Genomic DNA, 22,703 nt, shown 5'->3' with positions numbered 1-22,703 from the left:
TCTTGTTCATGGTTGCCCAAGGCAAGGATGCCCAAGCCTGGTTTGACATCCCTGTACAGTGCTGAGAGTAGAGTTGTGAAAATTTTCAGCTTTCAGGGTGGGGAGGGTAAACAGAAGTGTACTTTTCTGGGATGCCCAGACAATGACTGCTTTTTTCCCCCAGACAAGGATGCAAAGGATGTCTGGTGTAATATAAAGGACATAGAGCCACCATGTACAGTTATCTAGGGTGTGCACTGCACAAGGACACGTAGAGAAAAGAGGTGAATGGATGGGCTGAAATCTAGCCCTACTTGACTGTGAAACCATGCCTATTCAGAGGGGGCCCCCTTTTCCTAACTTATCTACCCAGAAGCAGCCCCTCTTCTAATTCATACCTGCAAGCCATAGGGGGTAGGGAGCAAAAAGAACATACATTTACCAACATTCTTTTGAACACAAGTGAAGACACTATCTGTAAGTTCATGATCTCGTAAGGATAGCTTTACCAACAGCTGTGCCCCACCCTACCCCATCCAGAGCCCCGCCCTTTTAGGAAATCCAAAGGGCTAAGGGAATTGTGCTAGGTGGAGCTGTGTGTGCGGTCTATGTGTGCTGGGGGGCTCTCTCCATCCTGGGAACACTTGAAATGCTGCTCAGAGAAGTGGGGGCAGCCTTTCAAAACTTGATTTTTTTCTGATTATTAAAGTCATGCAAGATCATTGTATAAGAAAATGCTAAACAATACAGAATTGTCTAACTTAGAAATGCAAAGTTCTCTGCAAGCTACCATCCAGAAATATCTGCTCTAACAGTTGGCTTATATGTCCTCTCTGTTTCTATATATATAATCTAGTCACCTCCCTCCTTCCCTTGCTCTCAGGCTCCTCTCTCAACTTTCTTCCTCATCTATCCCCCACTCCCCAACTCTCTCTCTCTGACATACTTGCCAGTTTGCAAAATTCAGATAGTGCAAGGTTCTTTTAAAACAATGAGATTTAAAAAATATACACAGGATAACTAAGCTCTGAGATCTGTGGCCAAGTCACCTTGCACCATAGGAAGCAAAATCCTCCAATAAAGGATGTCAAGTGGCCGCAGCCAAGATGGTACGCAAAGGAACTGATGGGCCCCTGAGGGCCCATCAAGACAGGGAGACTGAGGCCAACCCTGTAGACCCTCTCAAGGACTTGGACACAGTATCCCTGGCCCCAAAGGCACAGGTTTACAGCACCCTGCACCAATGAGGAGAAAGAAAACTCACCCTCATCCAACTTGTCGCCGAAGGAGTCAGGCCCAAGGATGGGAGGAATGACCTTGATGGGTTCCGGGGGCTTGAGGAAGGCAGAGCCACCCCAGAAAGGGTTGACGAAGGGTGGTGGGACGTCAGTCTCAGACACCTCCACATCCAGGATCCGCCTGTAGGACTCCAACAGCAGCAGGTCATTGGTCTTCTTTTCAATGACGGCTGCAAAACAAGAAGCAGGACCAGATGACTGCCAAGAGATGGCATCCTGTGGGCCTGGGGTCCTGTCCTGGCTGGACAGGAAGAAAAGGAACAGGGGCCCCTCTATGGGCTCCTACAAGGACCAGGTTTTCACCTGGATTATGCCAGACATTCTCAAGGGATGTCACTCTTAAGGGGTGAAATGTGATTCTTGGGGAGGCAAAAATCTGACTCATGCATGTATGGAGCACAGGTATACATACAGGACAGGCCGCAGTCCTGGCTCTAATGAAGCTTCAGTTGTGTATGTTGGGATGGAGAAAAAGACAAGTTAAACAAGAGAACAGATAAATATAGGCATCCCTCACTATACGGATGTTCATTATCTAAATTCCGTATCTAGGGCGGTGCCTGGGGCTCAAAGGAGTAGGGCGCCGGCCCCATATACCGGAGGTGGCGGGTTCAAACCTGGCCCCAGCCAAAAAAAAAAAAAAAAACTGCAGAAAAAAATAATAAAATAAATTCCATATCTACTAAATTTGGATATGGATTTTTGGATTTTTTTAAAAAAATAAACCTCACACTGTCCAACTGTCTACAGCAAATATTTGCATGTGAAACTTGCTGTCAGATCCCAGGAACCTCATAGATTTGGACAGTGCAAGCTATCTACAAAGAGACAAACAACAGGATGGTCATGAGAGGGAACAACAGTGGTGAGGGGACAGCTTCCGAGGAGACAGAGGCAGAGGAAGGAGGCCTTGCAGGAGAGGACAGTTAAACTGAGATCTGAGAACAGATCCCAAGTCTAACTGGCCCCAACTTGACTCACCAAAATACTGAGCAAGGTTGTTGTCGGTGACTTTCCCTGTCTCCCCCAGCTGTACCAGGATCTTGGTGGCGTCACAATTTATCTTTTTAAACAGCTTCTCCACCAAGTTCTTGAGCTGCTCCAGGGTCTTATTGACCTCCTTGGTTTTCCTCTCATACGTGTCTGCCTCTTCTGTGGTCTTCTTCAGTTTATCCTGGTGGCAGAACCCAATTCCCACCATGGGTCAGCCCCCTTGGGAACACATTCAGTGGAAAAGGACTCAGGGGACCCTTTGAGGCTGGGGTTTCCAAAATTTGCAGGTTTTCAAACTTCTCAGGGGTGCATGAGATCAACTTAATGAGCTTCCATCATATTTTCAAAAAATGAAATAAAATAGAACAGTAAAGAACAGAAAAGAAATACTAGTGTGCATTAAGGGTCATAAGGATAAATATTGGTTACTGTAAGTTTTGTTTCACTTACATATGTGTATGTGAATCTGCAGGTGTACTGAATAATACCATTTTTTAAAAGCTGTTGACTCAGGTGGGGCGTGGTGGCTCAAGCCTATAATCCTGGCACTCTGGGAGGCCGAGGCAGGTGGATTGCCTGAGTTCACAGGTTCAACACCAGCCTGCGTGAGACCTTGTCTCTAATAATAGCCATGTGTGGTGGTGGGCGCCTATAGTCCCAGCTACTTGGGAGGCTGAGGCAAGAGAATCACTTGAGCCCAAGAGTTTGAAGTTGCTGTGAGCTATGATGCCACAGCACTCTACCGAGGGTGACAAAGTGAGACTCTGTCTCAAAAATAAATAAGTAAATAAATAAATAAAAGCTGTTGACTCATTTAAAAAAAAAATGGCCCACAGGAAGAGATATTTTACAGCTCACTACATACAAACATATATATACATTATCAAAACAAAATTAAAGTTTCACAAATCAATATTCTTATTAAATGCCCAAATAGTTTCTTTTCTATTCTGTTCTATCTCACTTTTTGTTTTTGTTTTTGTTTTTTTTTTGAGACAGGGTCTCACTCTACTACCCAGGCTGCAGTACAGTGGCATCATCCTAGCTCACTGTAGCCTTGAATTCCTGGGCTCCAGGGATCCTCCTGCCTCAGTCTCCTGAGTAGCTAGGATGACAGGTGTGTGCCACCATGCCTGGCTATGTTTTTGTTCATCTTTTTTTTTTTTTTTTGTAGAGACAGAGTCTCACTTTACTGCCTTCAGTAGAGTGCCATGATGTCACAGGACTCACAGCAACCTCTAGCTCTTGGGCTTCCGCGATTCTCCTGCCTCAGCCTCCCAAGCAGCTGGGACTACAGGCGCCTGCCACAACCGGCTATTTTTTGGTTGCAGTTCAGCCAGGGCTTGGGTTTGAACCCACCACCCTCGGTATATGGGGCCAGCGCCCCACTCATTGAGCCACAGGCGCCACCCGTTTTTGTTCATCTTTTATAGAGATAGGGGGATCCTTGCTATCTTGCCCAGGCTGATTTGAACTCCTGGCCTCAAGCGATCCACCAATCCACCTGCCTTGGCCTCCCAAAGGGTTGGGATTACAAGCATGAGCCTCTGTAGCTGGGCTATTAACTCACTTTTTAAAAATTAATGGATTTTACCATTCATAGTTTAAAATATACTGCCCTAGCCCAGCGGTTCTCCATGTGTGATCCCAAGACTGGCAGTATCAGCTTCACCTAGAACAGTGGTTCTCAACCTTCCTAATGCCGCAGTTAATTCCTGTGGGTTGCGACCCACAGATTGAGAACCACTGACCTATAACTTGTGAGAAAAGCACATTTTGGGGCCTCCAGACCAGACCCACTGAATTGGAGGCTTTCACGAGCCTCTAGGTGGTCCCGAGGCATGTGGGAAAGGCATAGGGAAGTTTGAGAACCTCCTCCAGTCTCCTGGATCTCCACCTTGTCTCCACACTGATATCCCCTGGAAACCCACACCTCACCCTCAGAGGTTCAGACTTGGTCTGAGGTGTCACTTGGACATCAGGGGATTTCAAAGCCTCCCAGGTCATTGTGATGAGCAATTGGGGCTGTGAAACGCTGTGCTTTTCAGCTGGTCCCTGCTTGTGCCACTGAATTCTCAGCTTGCAAATGTAGACAAGGCCCTAGATGACCTGGCTCTGTTCCCCCAGAGCAGATATTGCATGTGCCCTCCCAAAGAACGCTCCCAAGAGGTCAGCCATGGCCACACTCTCATTTTGCAGATAAAGAAACCGAGGCTCTGGAGAGAGAAAGTAGGCTTTGAACTCAGTCTCTCAACCACTACACATCAGGAGGCTTCCTCTCAGACTGCTGAAATATTCTGTTCCCAGGGCTGCAAATTCCCCATATGACTGCAAGAGCTGCCCTCTCTAAAGGTACATTAAAAGATCACGTGGGTTTTTAAGTTTCAGTATTAATTTTTTTTACAAGGAGGTCAGTGATCAACCTAATGTGGCAATACATGTCCAGCTCCTAAAATATTCCAGGCATTTTATATAAATCATCTCATCTCAGCCTCACAATTGGCCCAGTTTTCGGATGAGGAATATTGAGGTCAGAGAAGAAAAGTGAACTGGTGTTTAGCTTCCCTGTACTGGGCACATTTGGGCAACTGACCTCGAGCTCAACTCTTAACTTTGGCAATGATTTAGTAACAGAGTAATGGTGATTTGAGTTTTTCTGACTTACAAGATAAACAACACTAATTTTGCTACCATGTATTGCTCTCTGTGCTGCAGTGTGCCAAGCGTGTACAGGCATGATTTTATCCAAACTTTGTGGCATAGGAAGTAGATGTGATTATCATCCCCATTTTACAAATGAGGAAACAGGCTCAGAGAGGCTAAGTTACTATCTCAAAGTCACATGGTTAGGAAGTGACTTCTGTGAGCATCATACCCAGGCTGCCAGGGTCTGGTGGCTTAACTCCTACGCAAAACCCTCCTATTATGGAACTGGTCCCACCACTTCTCCCAGCAGGAAGGAAATGACGAAATGGAGGTGTATAAAATGTTTCCAAGATGGAGCAGGTGGAAGTTATTTGTAGCAGGGGCTAAGAAACATTTTTTAACCTACTTCGATCAAGACAAATTATCCTGATTAGAGTATTTGCGTTTGAAAAGAAGCCTCCAGAAGTCATGCTGAAGCCAAGAAATGAAAAGCTAATGGAAGGACTTCAGGCAGAGGTTGGGGGGATGTTTGGAGTTGCCTGAGCAGCCTCTCTAAAACCCCAGTTTGCAAGTCAGAAGTCATTTTGTCTCAACCCCAACAAGATTCTAGACTCAGGGTGGTACTCTGAGCCTACATGGGACTGTAAACATGTGCCCAACTTCGGGAGGGCCCCCTTGGACCTGAAAAGGAGCCTGGGAGATGTCTCTGAGCCCCAGCCCTCAATGGGCAGCATGTGCTTTGCTGCCATCCAGTGGCCAAACAGAGAATGTCTACCAGGTATATGCCAAGGACTCAAAGCACAAAGAAGGGAAGGGAAATGATCCAGGAGCGCAATTCCCAGGCCAGGACCGGCTAGATTAGAACAGGACTTTGCAGTCAAACTCTCTGAGTTCGTATCATTGCCAGATATTTGCTATCCATTCTCCCCTTATACATTAATAACAAAACTCTGGCTCAGCGTCTGTAGCTCAATGAGTAGGGAGCCGGCCACATATACTGAAGCTGGTGGGTTCAAGCCCAGCACATGCCTGCTAAACAACAGTGACAACTGCAACCAAAAAAATAGCCAGGCGTTGTGGTAGGCACCTGTAGTTCCAGCTACCTGGGAGGCTGAGGCAAGAGAATCGCTTAAGCCCAAGAGTTGGAGGTTGGAGTTGGAGACTCTGTCTCCAAAAAATAAAAACAAAAAACAAAAACAAACAAAAAAACCTTGATTGTATTTAGGGCAGCAATGTGACCAGCTGAAAGTTACATTTTCAAACTTCTCTTCCAATAGGATGGGCAAAGAGATATAAATACAGAAGTCATTGACTGAGACTTCTGGAAAATATATATATATATTTTTGAGACAGAGTCTCACTTTGTTGCCCCGAGTGCTGTGGAGTCATAGCTCACAGCAACCTCAGTCTCTGGGCTTAAGAGATCCTCTAACCTCAGCCTCCTGAGTAGCTGGGATTGCAGGAACCCATGACAATGCCCAACTATTTTTAGAGAGGGGGTTTTGCTCTTGCTCAGGCTGGTCTCAAACTCCTGAGCTCATGCAATTCACCCGCCTCAGCCTTCCAGAGTGCTATGATTACAAACATGAGCCTCTAGGCCTAGCCCCAGAAAAGAACTTTTAAGCTGGCTGACTTCACTAGCAAGATCTTTTTTCCTACTCCACTTTCTTCCTATTTGGAATGCATATGTGATAGCTGGAACTGTGGCAACTATATTGTGACCGTAAGGCACTCTTGGCATATAAGCCATACTCTACGAATGACAAAACAAAAATAGAGGGATTGTAGGCCATTGATGACATCATATGATGGTACCATACCAGCTCTGAAGTACCTATTTTTAGACTTATTTCTTAAAATTCTGTATTGTTCAGGCTGCTGTCATTTTGTGTTCCTGTTATTTGTAGCAGAATACAGTTCAAAGCTCATACAATATCTCAGCTCTGTGATGTTGTTTCTTCATCCATAAAATGGAGTAATAAATACACCTGTCTCATAGGGTTGTTATTAGGATTCTGTGAGATAGTGCAAGCAAAGCACCTAGCCCAGTGCCCAGTACTTAGTAATGCTCAAGAACTGTTTGAGGGCAGCATGGTGGCTCATGCCTATAATCCTAGCACTCTGGGAGGCCAAAGCGGGTGGATTGTCTGAGCTCAGGAGTTTGTGACCAGCCTGAGCAAGAGTGAGATTCTGTCTCTAAAAGATAGTGTGGTGGGCACCTATAGTCCCAGCTACTCAGGAGGCTAAGGCAAGAGGATTGCTTGAGCCCAAGAGACTGAGGTTGCTATGAGCTATGATGCCACAACACTCTACCCAGGGCGACAAAGTGAGAAAATGAGACTGTCTCAAAAAAACCTCCCAAAACCTGTTTACACTTACTAGTAATGATTGAGAACCGAACACAGCCAGGAAAGAGAGAGAAAGACTGAGGAAAAAGTCTGGAATGAGCCCATTGGGGATGAAATTACAGGCCCAAAGGCCTGGACAAGACTGTCTGAACTGGGGAGATGAGTCTTTAGAATGAATGAAGAGAAGAAATTCTGCTGCAATACTTGTAGCAGAGACTGCCTGTGACAAAAGGTCAGGACATGTATGCATTTGATGTAGGCCAGTCTCAAGTCATGGAGTGGACATCTTTCTGCCCTTGAGAATCAGCTGACAGAATGCCTGACAGACAGACAGGCAAGGGAGGCTCTTGAATCCCTCTCTTTGCATCCTGTTCTTACCTCCAGCTGTCTGAGGATGGAGCGGCTGTCATCATGGGATACTTTCTGCTGGGATTGCAAGTGGATGATCTCATTCTGCTCAGGAGAGAATCAGAACATGAGTAAAAGTGGGGGTCTCCTTTTCCTCCACACCTTAAGAAAAGCCTATACCTTGAGGAGTTGATGGATTTAAATTACCAGTTTCAAGGATCCCCAGACCCTGGGCCCCTCTTACGTCCACGGAGGCTCTTTCTGATGTTTTCTTGATTAAAAGGAGGGTGAGGTACATGGGGTGTGGGCAGTGATTTACCCTTCCTGGATATTTATCTAGAACAGCATAGTCAATAGAGGTTTTCTTTGGTGGTGGCAATGTCATCTCTGTGCTGACACTGTAGTCACCAGCCACACGTGATTATTAAACACTTGGAACATGGCTGGTTCCACAGAGGCACTAATTTTTTAATTGTTTTTAATTTCAATTAATTTAACTTAAATACCCACACATGACAAGTGGCTACTGCGCTACATGGTGTGGCTCAAAGAGAAGAAAAGAAACTGTAGCAAGAACCAGAATTACCTGGAAACTTGTAAAAAGCACGGATTTCTAGGCCTAACTCCCAGAGTTTCTGATGTAGTAAGCCTAGGGTGGGGCCCCAGAATGTGCATTTCTAACAAGTTCCCAGGTGGTCCTGATTTTGCTGCTCTGAGACCAGCTTTGAGAACCACATGGCTTGAATGACGTGCCCTGATATAAAAGGCACACACATCTTTAGAGCAATTCCATCCCCAGGGATCTGTCCTGTGGAAAGAATAGAACAAGCAAGCAAAGGTGGACTCTCAAGACTGTTGTAACTTGTTTATAATGGCCCCCAGTTAGCGACAATCCAAATGTCTACTGACAGGAGATCTGCGAAATCAATGATACTACATTTATACAACGGGGGGGAAAGGATCTCAAATAACATTATGGCTAAAATCCAAATTCCTGGTCCATCTGCAGAGAATCTAGGCCTGTAGGTATGAGATAGGGCCTGGGAAATTTGCATTTTGAAGAACCATTTTGTGATTCTACTACAGAGACTCCAGAGTTCCCAGAAGCCATTAAAAGGAGCATAGAACATAGAAGATTTGGGGAAGTACCTATGGTAAACTGTTGGGGGAAGAAGTTTACAAAACAGCATGATCCTAGTACTATAAATAAGCATCTAGGTGTCTGGGGGTGTGTGTGTGTGTGTGTGGGGTATCTGTGTGTGTGCACATCATAAAGCGATGTTATCAAAATGTTAATTATCTCCCACTGGTAATGTCTTGGGGTAATTTTTACTTTTTCCTTATATTTTTCTGAATTGCCTATATTTTCCCACAGGTGTGTATATGTTATCTTTGTAATTAGAAAAGTAATTTTCATTTTGGAAAATGTAGGCAATTCAGGAAAATCTTCCAATCTTTTTAGGAGAGAAAAAAGGGCAAGAAGATCTATCAAAAAGATCAAGCAATTCTATCTCCAGGTGGTGGGATTCTTTCTGATTTAGGGTTCATACTGATACTTTTTAACATTTTACAAATTGTGTAAATACCCTGAGTCAGACCGTGCTGCTCCTGGTGCTGCTCCTCTGCTCAGAGGTCCCCCAGGGCTCCCTTCTCTTGGGGTAATTGCAAAAGCCCTTCTGGAAATGTGCACGACATCCCTCACCTCTGAGACTTCACTGCCTCCCCCCTCCATGTCTCTCTCTCTCCACTCCAGGCACCCTGACTTCCATGCATTCTCCTGCCTCAGGACTTTTGCACATGCTATTTCTTCTGCTTGGAATATTATTCCTCAGAGAGATCTGGGCAGCTTGCTCCTTCACCTGCAAATTTTCTCAACACTTAACTCTTCAACTGCCCCAAACCAGCTCCAAAACCTGCTCTATTTCATCTTTGTACCCACACCGCTTCTCACTTTCTAATTTACTCTGTAATTTACACCATTACACTTGCTGTTTATTATCTATTTCTCCCTGCCAGCATAGAAACTTCACAAGGGCTGTTTTTTGTTGTTGTTTGTTTGTTTGTTTGTTTTGTCATTTTGTTCACTGTATATCACTAATGTCTAGAACAGTATCTGGCACACAGTAAGTAGCCAATAAATACTTCTAGGATGAAAAATAACCAAAAGAATGTTTTTTTAAACCAGAATATACAACTTTATATATACTATATATGATAAGCACTATGTTAAATTTTAAAAGCACAACCCAAAGAAAAAGTTAGAAGGAAGTATTTCAAAGCTCTCCCTGTGATCATCTCTAGGCAATGGGATAATGGGTGATTTTGAAAATTCCTTCTATCCTTACATAGTTTCCAATTTTTCTATAATGAGTTTCTCATAACTTTTTTAAAACAATTAAATCTTCCTGTTGGAAATTCATGCTTTCTAGACTTCATTCAATAGGCATTTGAGGTTCTATTTAAGCCCCCCAAACGTACAATTCTGTAACTTCAACAAAGAATTTGGAAGGCACTGTTCTGGTCCAAACATAATTCCACAGATTGGGAAACTGAGGCCCAAGAACGAGGTACGGTTTCCCAGAAAATGAGAAACAGGGCCCGAGAGCTCTGCAAAGACCTTCCCTGCAGTACCGCGGATGACCACCAGAGGACAGTAGTTACAAACTCAAAAGGCCCACGGGGCTCTGCCGGCTTCGGAGCAAATCAGATGCCGCTGGTGTGGGTAAAACAAGGAGCCAGAGCCTGGCGTGTTCATAGGGACTCAGATTCCCGCCGGAGTTGTCAGATCTGATTTTCCAAGAGAAACCAGAAATTCATATTTTCGTATGGAATACCCTGATATTTAAAAGTTGGCAACTAATAAGTTAATAAATTGGGGGTGGAAGGAGGAAGGGGAGAGAGTGGAGAAGACCAAACAAAAGGAGAATGAAGGCTGGATTCAGCCAGTTTATGACCTCCGATCCCAGCCATCTAGGTAGGGTGAAATCAGATGTTAGAATCCTAATCGGTTTTGATGAAGAACAAGAAAAAGTTTGCTCAGAACCTGAACCCAATAGGAGCAAAGATTCCACAAAAGGGCAAAAAGTAGGGACCCAGGTACCCTTTCCATGACCCTTTCATCCAGTATTGCTCCCTTTACTCTGTTTTATATATTGGAGTTTCCTAATAACATCCATTCAAAAAAATGTTTTGTAGCTTTATAGAAAGGTTTGGAAGCTACTCTTCTAGTCCAAGTACAATGGATGTCATTCTACGGATGGGGAGAACAAGGCTGAAGGCAGACACACCCACACTTGTCCTAATGCTGGAGGAAGGGCGGCGTGGCTGAAGGAGGACAGGAGAGAACACCCCCAAGATGAAGGGAAGGCCAAGGTCAGCTCTGTAGAAGAACCATTTCCTATGCCTCCCACAGGGGGCACAGAGAGTGCACCCTCATGCCTGTCCTCTGGAAGATCCCCAGGTGGACAGAGAGCAGCTCTGTACCCTACACCCCTATACACTGAGCCACACACTAAGCAGGACATCCTCCCTTTGTCTGGATCCACCTGCTCCCTCCCCACCCCAACATTCGCAGGGCTGCCCTTAGGAGCCCCTTGAGCTCTGGTCCAGTTTGGTTCCTTCCACCCTGGAAGGGTGGAAGAGAAGGAGGTATTTACCCCACTCTGTAGATCCCTAGTTTGGTTTCATCCCTCCTGGGAGGGAACAGCAGCAGGGGTAGCAGGTAGCAGCCATAGCCTTCTCCAAAAACCTCTCTCCTGGTTCCAGAAACTTCTCCCTCCCCTCGACCATTCTGGGGCCTGCTCTTGGTGGTGCTGCATTCTTCAGTCTTAATTTCCTAGACCTTAGTAAATCTTCCCTTTAAAAACACTTTCCTCCATTTATCACACCTGTGCCAATCCTAAACGATACAGACATTTTCACCTGCCACCTGGACTATTATTATCTATAAGTATCTATTGTTATGTATTAAGAGTTCTCTTGAAATTAGCCAATTTTATTTCATTATGTTTTTTATTCTGTGTTTACTGTTATTAATTATTACCCTAAGTAGTATCCATTACTTTACAAGTTCGCTCTGCAAGCTAAATTTTTCCTGATATTAAAATTAACTATCACTAGTGAATTGATATAGGTGAATGTTTTCACCTATATTCTAGCTGCAATCCATTTGCACATGGCCAGCATACACATCTCCCCCAGAAATTTGGAAAACGGTGACATATAGCATAGGAGAATAGCTCCGCTCATCATATAAACAGAGGATAGGGACCTCAGAGGAAGGAATAATGAATTCCCAGTGGAGGTGACATTTGTGCTGGGTCAGGACTAATGAGCAAGATTTCATCAGAAGAGAAAGGTGGGAGAGGGAGAGGTAACAGCACCAGGAAAACCTTAAGAGAAGGGAAATGCCTGGAACAGCTGGGACTAGCAGCTGGTGCTTTGGCCAGAGGGTACCCAGGGGATTATCACGGGACCTGAGTCTGCAAAGGTAGGTCAAAACCAAATTTTGAAGAGGCTTTGAGTGTTATAGTAAGGAGTTTATACTCTATTCTTTACAGAAAATTCCAAAGAATATTTGTTTATGTTCTGGGGAGTAAGTAGCCCAGGGAGTCAATTATGTTTGGGAAATTATGGGTTCAACAAAGGTAAACAGGTTTCTTTACTGCAGGACTTATCAGAGCCTTTAGTATGCTCATATACATCAAGTCTCTCCAAGAGGAGAATTAACCATCTTTCTTCAATTCTAGGAAGCTGTTATATCCAGCAAAGGGCCAGATATAAACACAAGGTTTTCATCTTTGTGGATCTCTCTTGCATATTTCTCTCTCTCTTTCTCTCTTTTTCTTCTTACAATACTTTAAAAATGTAAAAATGATTCTTAGCTCATGGGCTGTACAAAAACATCTAGGGGGGCTGTAGTATACTAAGCACTGGATTATAAAACATGCTGTAGATTATAGTGTCACTACTAGGGGTGGCAGGGATGAGAACATATTAAATGCACATATCAGCTGAAAAGTTACAATACACGGGAAATGTAGGGAGAGTATAACAGCATTTGCCAAATGGATTTAACCTTGAGGCCTTTTTTTCTGCAGTGTCTCATGGAGCCTTCTAATGAGCCTGTTCTAAGGAAGGCTTCTGTAAGGACAGGGGGTCCCAGGCCTATGGAAACAAGAGCTGCCCAACCTGGATATTCTGGGTCTTCTTGTGCATCATCTCCATGTCATTGTTGAGCTCTGTGACATATGTGAACCGAGCAAAGTTCTTCTCCTCCTTGGCCAGAAAATCCTCAATGAGCTGGTTCAGGTTCCCATTCTCAGCCAGCTTCAGCAGCCGGAGGTGGGCTACCTCATAGCTCTCAAAACTCTCCCCTTTGCTCTTCTTCTTGCCACGCTTCTTTCCCTTGAGAGCTGGAAAAGGAAACACCAGCCACAGTGAGTTTCAAAAGGCAACCCTCAGACCCATGCCAGGCAGACAGGACGTGATCAACATTATTATGCCTTGGGGAGGGAGCTCTACTTTTCCAGGAGACAGGCAGAAGCTTCACTCATTATTCACTTCATAAATATCAAATTAAAAACTTATTACACATCAGACACTGTACTAGGCAATACTGAAACAAAATCCCTGGCCCATGGAGCTTCTAGTGGGAGAATCAGACAAGAAGAAAGAAGAAACAAAGATATCCAAGTAAACAGAAAAAGAACTCCAAGATGGATGAGGTGGCTCACACCTGTAATACTATTATTACTCTGGGAGGTTGAGGCAGGAGGATATCTTGAGATCAGGAGTTCAAGACCAGCCTGAGTAAGAGTGAGACCTCATCTCTACTAAAAAAAGAAAAAGAAAATTAGCCAGGCACTAATTTTGGTCCCAGCTACTTGGAAGGCTGAGATGAGCCCAAGAGTTTGAGGTTGCTGTGAGCTATGACACTTCAGCACTCTACCCAGACTATAGAGAGTGACAGAGTGAGACTCTGTCTCAAAAAAAATAAAAATAAAAATAAAATGAAATCTAGTAATTACCTCTGTGGCCAAACCATTAAGTGCTGTAATGGGGTTCTGCTTTTTTTTTTCTGAGACAGAGTCTCACTCTGTTGCCCTGGGTAGAGTGTTGTGGCATCATCCTAGCTCGGAGCAACCTCAAACTCATGGGCTCTGTAATCCTCTTGCCTCAACCTCCTGAGTAGCTAGGATTGCAGGCATGCACCAATATGCCTGGTTAGTTTTTCTATTTTTAGCAGAGATGGGATCTCATTCTTGCTCAGGCTGGTCTCAAATGCTTGAGCTCAAGTAATCCACCTGCCTTGGCCTCCCAGAGTACTAGGATTACAGGAGTGTGGCCAGGGGGTTCTGCTTTAGATGCGTGGCCTTTACCCCTCAGCAACTTGTTACCACGAGACTTTGTCACTACTTTGCCTAAATCCACTGATGATTTCCAGCCACACTTAGGATAAATATTGTGCTTCCCAATGCAGCCTACAAGGCCCTGCACCATCTGGCCACTTCTGTCTTCTCTCCTCTCACCTTCTCCACTGGCATTGACTCATTATAGCCACACTGGCTTTCTCTCTGTTCTTTCCAGAACATCGCCATTCACACCTCAAGTTCTTTGCACTCGCTGTGTCCTCAGCCTAGGTTGCTCTCCTCCCAGGTCCGGTCCTCTGGTGTCATTCAAGCCTCTGCCCAAGTGGCAGGCCCGCCTACTCTAGATGAAACAGTCCCCTTCACTATCAATTATTTTTGTCATCATGCTCATTGGTTCCCAAGATATTAGATTCACTTCTACATTTGCTTATTTTTTGTCTCCCTAATGGGCCAGCTCTGGGAGGGCAGGATTCTGTCTTACTCCCCACCATATCCCTTATGCCACTCCCAGTTACTGGGCTGGGATTAAGTGAAGGTCTTTCTAGAGTGGTCCCTGCTCTTTCTCCAGCTTCACTTCTGCACTCTGGTCTAGCCCATTCCCACCTCTTCCCCTTATCTGTGCTGGTCCCTCTGCCGGGGTTTCCCATTCCCACACAACTAGAGTCCTTTAATGTCCCTTCTTAAGACATCTTCCTTAGCTGCTCAATCCAAAAGAGCACCAGGCCCTGAGCATTCTACCTCAGTCCCTTGTTTTCTCCCTCCAAAGCTTCTATCACAACTTGAAGTCTTTGCATTCATCTATCTGAGTGGGGGTTTTCTCATGTCTCTGTACCTAGAATGGAAGCTCCAAGACATCAGGACTAGTGCTGTGTTGGTCACTGTGTTGTCTCCAGCCCCTAGTATGGTACTAGCTTCAGGTGAAGTGACCATTAAAATGTGTTGAATGACTAGACACAGATCCACTGGATAGATGAATGAAAGAGTTAACAGATCACAGAGAATGTAACCCTGGGATCACTTTAAGGGCAGCTTGGAGCAGGAGGAGGCTAGAGGTGGTGAGACCAAACAGAAGCTGCCAGAAGGAAAGCAATGACAAGACTGAGGCATGAGAAGAGGAAGAATGGATCTGGATTCAAGAATTAAAAAGACGTAGGGAAAACAAAATCACAGGAATTATGAAGCTGCTCACTGCATAGATAAGAGGGTACCAAGACGGGACCTCAGGGTTGGAGGGGACGGAAGACAAAGGGATGTTTTTGGGGCCCTGCGTCTGCTGCGTAAGTTGCTGTGGCCCTTGGCTTGGTCAGGTATCCACTCTGAACTGCAGTGTCCTTATCTACAAATGGAGCATATTAATAGTAATGTCTACCTCTTAGAATTGTGAGGACCAAATGGAAATCACATATGCCAAGTACTTAGAATAGACGCACACATGAGCTAGTGGCTCAGTAAATGGATGGAGGGATGGATGATTGGGAAAAGGATGAATGGCTGATGGATGGAAAAACAGATGAATGTATGACTGGGCTGATGGAGGTGACTGAGTTAATGGATGGGTGGATGGATGGATCAAAGGTCCAAAGGGTTAAAGGCTTTTGGTGGACCAGGCACAGTGGCTTATGCCTGTAATCCTAGTAGGTTGAGGCAGGAGCTTTGCTGGAACTCAGGAGTTCAAGACCAGCCTGAGCAAAGTGAGACCCTGTTTCTACCAAAATTAGAAAAACTAGCCAGGCATTGTGGTGGGCACCTGTAGTCCAAGCTACTCAGAAGGCTGAGGCAAGAGGATTGCTTGAGCCCAGGAGTCTGAGGTTGCTGTGAGCTATGATGACACCACGGCAGTCTATCCAGGGCTACAGAGAGACAGTCTCAAAAAAAAAAAAAAAGAAAGAAAGATTTTGGTGTTTGTTGTTATTTTAGAGAGTAAGAGATGGGGTTTTCTCAGAAACACACTTCTAGCAAAACAGGTCCAAATAATAAAGCAGGAAGAGGCAAAAGAGATGGTACAAATATAGTTACACAGCATGGGGGTGGGTGTACCTTTCAGAAGAGCTCAGATTTTTCAGTCTGTTCAAAAGAGAGTTAATGTAGCAGGTCTGAGATTGCTTTTTAAGAAAGGCCTGCTTGCAAGGTTTGCCCTTGACTGACACATAGGAATTTGAATGATAAATGGCTCCCTGTACTGATATAAAACTTCCCCTGAATGATAAGAGTGGCTTATTGCATCTAGACTGTACAGACAACATGCTTTATGCTGAATGCCTGCCTTCCCCCTAAGAGTCGTGAGTTTTGGTGTGTGCCTACATGACCAGACCCTAGTAAGAATTTAGGCTACTGAGTCCCTAGTGTGCTCCCCTAGTAGATAACGCTTCTCACATATGTATTGCCACAATTACCTGCCAGAAGAATTACGTGTGTGCTGTGTGACCTCTCTGGAAGTTTGTGCCTGGTTTCCCTGTGCTGTTTTTGCTTTGTGTCCCTTCACTGTGATACATCACAGCCCCGAGTGTGCCTGTGCCAGCCTGGGAGTCCTGGGAATCCTGCTAGTGAATCATCAAACCCAGGGATGATCTCAGGGACCCTGACACACAAGTCTCCCCCTAAACAACAGGAGAGCCCCACATGAGGACACATCCTACAGGTTAGGATTGTCAGATAAAATACAGGGTGCCCAGTTAAATTAGAATTTCAGTTGAAGAACATAATTTTTAAAGTTATCAGTATGTCCCAATTATAGATAAACAGCAAATAAGTTTTTGAGTATAAGTAAGTCCCAAATACTATATAGGACATACTTAGCATAAAAATTTATTCATTGTTCACCTAAAATTTAGATTTAACTAGGCATCTTGTATTTTATTTGATAAATTTGGCAACCCTACTACAAGGAGATGGTGGCACCTGAGAGACACAAAGTGATCAGGAGCCAGCATGCGTGTGCACCAAGCTAGCACCAGCTGTGCAGCTAGAGAATGTACCTTCTTGCCTTTTGGCCTGCTCCTCGAATTCAGTGCGGTCATTCAGCTTGCTGAGCAGGAAGGATTTGAGCTTGTTCTCATGGGCATAAAGACGCTCCAGCTCTCGGATCTCCAAGTTGTACTGAGAGATGTCCTTCTGCTGGCGATCCTTCATGGCAGCCATTCGAGCCATGGCCTCCAGCCTGGGTGAGGAGGAGCAGAGCCTGAGTGTCCAGACGCTCCCCCCTCGCCTTCCTTTTCCTTTCCAATCAAGAGGGACTTCCTGCCTGGCTAGTGACCATCCTTTTTTTTTTTTTTTAAAGCTAGGGTCTCACTCTGTCACCCAGGCTGAAGAGCTCACTGCAGCCTTAGATGCCTTGGCTTGAGTAATTCTCCCACGTCAGCTTCCCAAGTAGCTAGAACTACAACTTATTTTTTTATATCTTGTAGACATGGGGGTTTCAGTATGTTGCTCAGGCTGGTCTCAAACTCCTGGCCTGAAGAAAACCTCTGCCTTGGATTCCCAAAGTGCTGGAATTACAGGCATGAGCCACCATGCCCAGCCCACCATCACTTTTTAATCATGACAGTTTCTGAGGGCAGAAAAACAATCCTCCTTTCCTGAACAACAGGAGCTATAAGCTCTAGACCACCCCCAGGAAATTTTTCTATCATGATTATCATTATCACCCTTATCAGCACCATCACCATCACCACCACCACCACCACCACCACCACCACCATCATCACCACCACCACCACCATCACCACCACCACCACCATCATCACCACCACCACCATCATCACCACCACCACCACCACCACCATCATCATCACCACCACTACCACTATCATCATCACCACCACCACCACCACCATCATCACTACCACCACCACCACCATCATCATCATCACCACCACCACCACCACCATCATCACCACCACCACCATCATCACCACCACCACCACCATCATCACCACCACCACCACCACCATCATCATCACCACCACCACCACCATCATCACCACCACCATCATCACCACCACCACCATCATCACCACTACCAACACCATCATCACCACCACCACCACCACCACCATCATCATCACCACCACCACCACCATCATCATCACCACCACCACCACCATCATCACCACCATCACCACCACCATCACCATCACCACTATCACCATCACCACCATCATCACCACCACCACCACCACCATCATCATCACCACCACCACCACCATCATCACCACCATCACCACCACCATCACCATCACCATCATCACCATCACCATCACCACCACCATCACCATCACCACCACCATCATCACCATCATCATCATCATTACCATCACTACTTATCAATTACTCTGTCCCAGGCACTCTCTTACATACATATATTATTTAATCCTCTCTACCATCTCTTTAGGATTTCTTTAGCTCCTACAACAATGTAGTAGTTATGTAGCCAGAATTTAAATGCTGATCTGTTGGATGCTAAAACCTGGGCTCTTCAAAGCCAAAGTATATGCTTTTTGTGCCCATGAGTAAGAAGCCGGAAGACATCCAGACTGAGAAAAACCCCAGCCTACCTCTGCTCATAGGCCTGAGAAGACTGCTCGATGGCTGTGTTCATGGTTTTCTTCTGGAGTGACATACGCCGGTGCAGCTGCTGGTAGACGTTGTCATAAGCAGCCTTCTCAAACCGTAGGTCCTCAATCTCCGTCCGGAGCTTGGCATTGGTGGTTAGCATCTTGTCAAATTGAACAGTGACCTGTTGGAAAGACTGTGTTTCAAAACAGGGCTCGTTCCTATGCATAAGACAAGCTTCCAGGAGGAAACTGAGGGGCTGGAAGGTCCTCACCCCACCTCCCACCCCCGGGACACAAAACTGGTTGGAGAGGCTTGAGATAGCCACGAACTGGATTTCTCCACCGTTTAGACCTAACTTCCAGTTTTCAGCAATTAACAGGGAAGAGAGGAACAAGCTAAATGATACCACAGGAAATAATCAACTAAATCAAAAAGGTAGAACTTTCTACAGGAATATTGACTTGGACTCTTCAACAGTGGATGGCATGAGAAAAATTGGGGTATGGCTGTTTTTGAGCAGTCTCTCTCAAACTCAGCACTCTTTTTTTTTTGTAGTTTTTGGTCAGGGCCGCATTTGAACCCACCACCTCCAGTATATGGGGCTGGCAACCCATTCCTTTGAGCCACAGGCGCTGCCCCAAACTCAGCACTCTTGGTGTTTGGAGCCAGATGATTCTTTGTAGTGAGGGGCTTACTTGTGCTTTTTAGGATGTTAAATGCCTATCCACTAGATGCAAGTAGCATCCTTACCTCCAACCCAAGCTCTGACAACCATAAGGATCTCCTTTTGGAGACACTATCCACTTGGAGGCAAAATCCGCCCACAACTGGCAGCCACTATTCTAAAGAAATTTAAGATACAAATCCTTGGGCAGTACCCATAGCTCAATGGGTAGGGCACCAGCTACATACACTGAGGCTGGCAGGTTCGAACCCAGCCCGGGCTTGCCAAACAACGACAACTACAACAACAACAATAACAATAAAAATAGCCAGGCATTGTGGCAGGCACCTGTAGTCCCAGCTACTTGGGAGGCTGAGGCAAGAGAATCACTTAAGCCCAAGAGTTTGAGATTACTGTGAGCTGTGACGCTACCGAGGGTGACAAAGTGAGACTCTGTCTCAAAAAAAACAAACAAAAACAACAACAACAAAAAAAGACACAGGTCCTTAACAATTACGTGAATCTTGCTTAATTGGATTCACCTTTAAAAGATATTTTTGGGCCAACCAGAGAAACTTTAATATGAACTAGGTATTGAGTAATGTTATGAAAATATTAATTTTGCAAGGTGTGATATGGTCTTGTTCAATTTTAGGAGATGCAAATTTAAGTATTTAAGGGTGAAACATCATGATGCCTATAATTTACCTTAAAATACTTCAGAGGAAAAAAAAAAAAATACTTCAGAGGAAAACATGGTGAAGCAAATAAAGAAAAACATTAACAATGATTAAATCAAAGTAATAGATATGTTCATTGTTTTAGTCCCAATAAATTAGAATTTATTGTATGGCCTATAAATTATCTTAGCTTTTAAAAAAAATGTTTTCTTTTAAAAAGATGATGTTGCTGGTTACACTGTTACTAGGAATGTAGATTTGTGAAGCTGTTATAAAAAATAGTACAGAGGTTTCTAAAGAAATTAAAAATAGAACTACCATAAGACCAGGCAATCTCTCTTCTGGACATATATCCAAAATAAATTAAATCCTTACCTTGAAAAGATATTTGCATTCCCATGTTCATTGCAGTATTTTTCACCACAGTCAAGATTTGAAAACAACATATTAGTTTCCTTCAACATATGAGTGGATAAAAAAAATTGCATATATATCCTATGGAATATTATGTAGCCTTTAAAAAAGGATATCTTGCTATTTGTCACAAGGTTGAAGAACCCAGAGGACCTTATGCTAAGTGAAATAAGCTAGATGCAGAATGAAAAATATTGCATAATCTCATTTATATGTGGAATCTTAAAGAAAAGATAAACTATACAGAGATGGGCAATAACACAGTGGTTACCAGGAGCAGGGAGGAAGAAATGGGGAGATGTAGGTCAGAGAATACAAAGTAGCAGACAAGTAGAATGAAAAGTCTAGAGAGTCAACATACAACATAAAGACCAGAGGTAATAAAATTATACTGTGTTAGGAAACAGACATTTCCTTTTTGCTGGCAACTGTTCTTACTGCAGGCAACTCAAATGAAGTCCACCTGGAGGAGAGATGGACACCTGGATCCAGCTATGCCTGAAGAACCCATTTCCTCCTCTGAATTTTTCAGTTCTGCAACCAGTACAGTCCCTTTGTGTGTGAGTGCTTAAGCCACTTTGCAGTTTAGAAAATCCTGCGTGGGCCAGGCATGGTGGCTCGTGCGTGTAATCCTAGCACTGTGGAAGGCCGAGGTGCGTGGACTGCCTGAGCTCACAGGTTCAAGATCAGCCTGAGCTAGAGTGAGACCCCGTCTCTAAAAATAGCCAGGTGTTAGTCCCAGCTACTTGGGAGGCTGAGACAAGAGAATCGCTTGAGCCCAAGAGTTTGAGGTTGCTGTGAGCTGTGACATCACGGCACTACGGGGAGCAGCAAAGTGAGATGCTTTCTCAAAAAAAAAAAAAAGAAAATCCTGCTTAATGCAAAAGTCACTGTAAATTGAGGGTAATCAGGAGTTCTTAGAGACTACATCAACAAAACAAAAAAACACAAGCTATAATAGTGACATGAGAAGATTGCCCAGGAAGAGGAAGTTCTAACTATTCTGCCTGGTGAAGTGCTGCTTAAAAATAAGCAAGAATTTTTGAGACAGGGAACTAGGAGTAGGCATTCCAGGTGAGGTGGGGGGTTGGGGTGAAGGCACGGGCAACAATAGCATTTTCTAAGGTGGATAGAACAGAGTGGGTGGAGGAGGGTAGATAGTAAATTCTAAAAGGCTTTCTGGCCTACAAGTTATACTTCTCTTGAGTCAATCAATGAAATAGGTATTTTCTCCTAAATGATTAGCAGACATCATTCTTTGGTCTCAGCAAAGTGGGGACAGAGCTGTTTGCAAAACTGCAGAGAACACCTTACATACAAGATTCAAACGGGTTTCCAAAGTGTGGATCTGTTTCTGAAGTTTCCGGGGGTTATTGGCCTCCTGCATTTTTAAGAAGATCTGTTTTTGGTTTGCAATTTTTTTCTCCATCTGAGCAATCTGAAAAAGAAAAAGAGAGAAAGCCCAGCTGTGTTAACATCTGTGTGGGTACAAATTCTATAGTTCACTAACTAACTCAAGTGTGCTAAAACAAAAACCACAATGTTCTTTCTTTTTCTATAAATAGAATTTTAGTTTCTCTCTTGGGGGGGGGTATGCAATTCAACTTAATCCTAACCAGTTTGGGGTAAAATGAGGCAATTTAGAGTTTTTGCTCTCGCCTGTGCACATAAATTTTTTTCACATGTGGACATAAATTTTAACTTCCTACAGCTTTGGTTTCCAGCATAAACAACATTGTCCTCCAAGGGGCCTTCTATAACCTTGTGGTGTTTTATTTTGTTTTGCTCTTGCAACAACAAGGACACTAGTGCCATTTAATGTGTGGGTCACAAGATGCCAGATAGCACCAGACATCCAGGACTCTCCGCCATCACTTGTGACCTCCCAGTGTCCCTGTGAACATTATGTGGATGGAAAACCTCTTTATATCTTTCTGTACCTAGAATCAAACTATCTTTTATATGTATACACACAGCATTTCTCATTCATTTCTAATAGGCATTGAATTATCCATGACTGTAGTCACTGCATAAATTTTTGATTTGTTTTGGAACTTTACCAAGAGTTGGTCACCATTCTGGACATCATGCCACTAACACAACCTAGATCACCTTCTTTGACTTGTGGACACAATAAGGCTGAATCAGTCTGCAATGTAGCCGTGGAATCCTTGCTGATTTTATGTAACATTGCAGGCCTCTGATCTGATTACATCTTTCAGGCCAGGTATCTGCAAACCACAGCCTTTGGCCAAATGTGGTTCACTGTCTGTTTTTACCAATAAAGTTTTATTGGCATGCAGCCACACCCATTCATTGATATATTGTCTATGGCTGCCTTCCTGCTACAAAGGCAGAATTAATCAGTTGCAAGAGAGGCTACGTGGCCCACAGAACCAAAATATTTA

The 22,703-nt window shown here is 44.3% G+C and overlaps 1 protein-coding gene across 1 annotated transcript in view; it reads right to left on the bottom strand.

Moving 5' to 3' along the window:
• Window positions 1-22,703, bottom strand: part of CCDC63 (coiled-coil domain containing 63) — a 34,110-nt gene that overhangs the window by 2,000 nt on the left and 9,407 nt on the right. The window contains exons 3-9 of the mRNA XM_053588550.1: window positions 21,614-21,733; window positions 18,537-18,718; window positions 16,959-17,140; window positions 12,803-13,026; window positions 7,643-7,717; window positions 2,259-2,451; window positions 1,244-1,447 (exon numbers count right to left, since the gene is read on the bottom strand). Coding sequence (XP_053444525.1) covers window positions 1,244-1,447; window positions 2,259-2,451; window positions 7,643-7,717; window positions 12,803-13,026; window positions 16,959-17,140; window positions 18,537-18,718; window positions 21,614-21,733 — 1,180 coding nt within the window. The remainder of the gene's footprint in view (window positions 1-1,243; window positions 1,448-2,258; window positions 2,452-7,642; window positions 7,718-12,802; window positions 13,027-16,958; window positions 17,141-18,536; window positions 18,719-21,613; window positions 21,734-22,703) is intronic.

The sequence above is a fragment of the Nycticebus coucang genome, chromosome 4 (assembly GCF_027406575.1).
Source record: "Nycticebus coucang isolate mNycCou1 chromosome 4, mNycCou1.pri, whole genome shotgun sequence".
NCBI classification, from domain to species: Eukaryota; Metazoa; Chordata; class Mammalia; order Primates; family Lorisidae; genus Nycticebus; species Nycticebus coucang.
The sequence above is the reverse complement of the archived record's forward strand: the minus strand, read 5'-3'. Positions and strand labels throughout refer to the sequence as shown.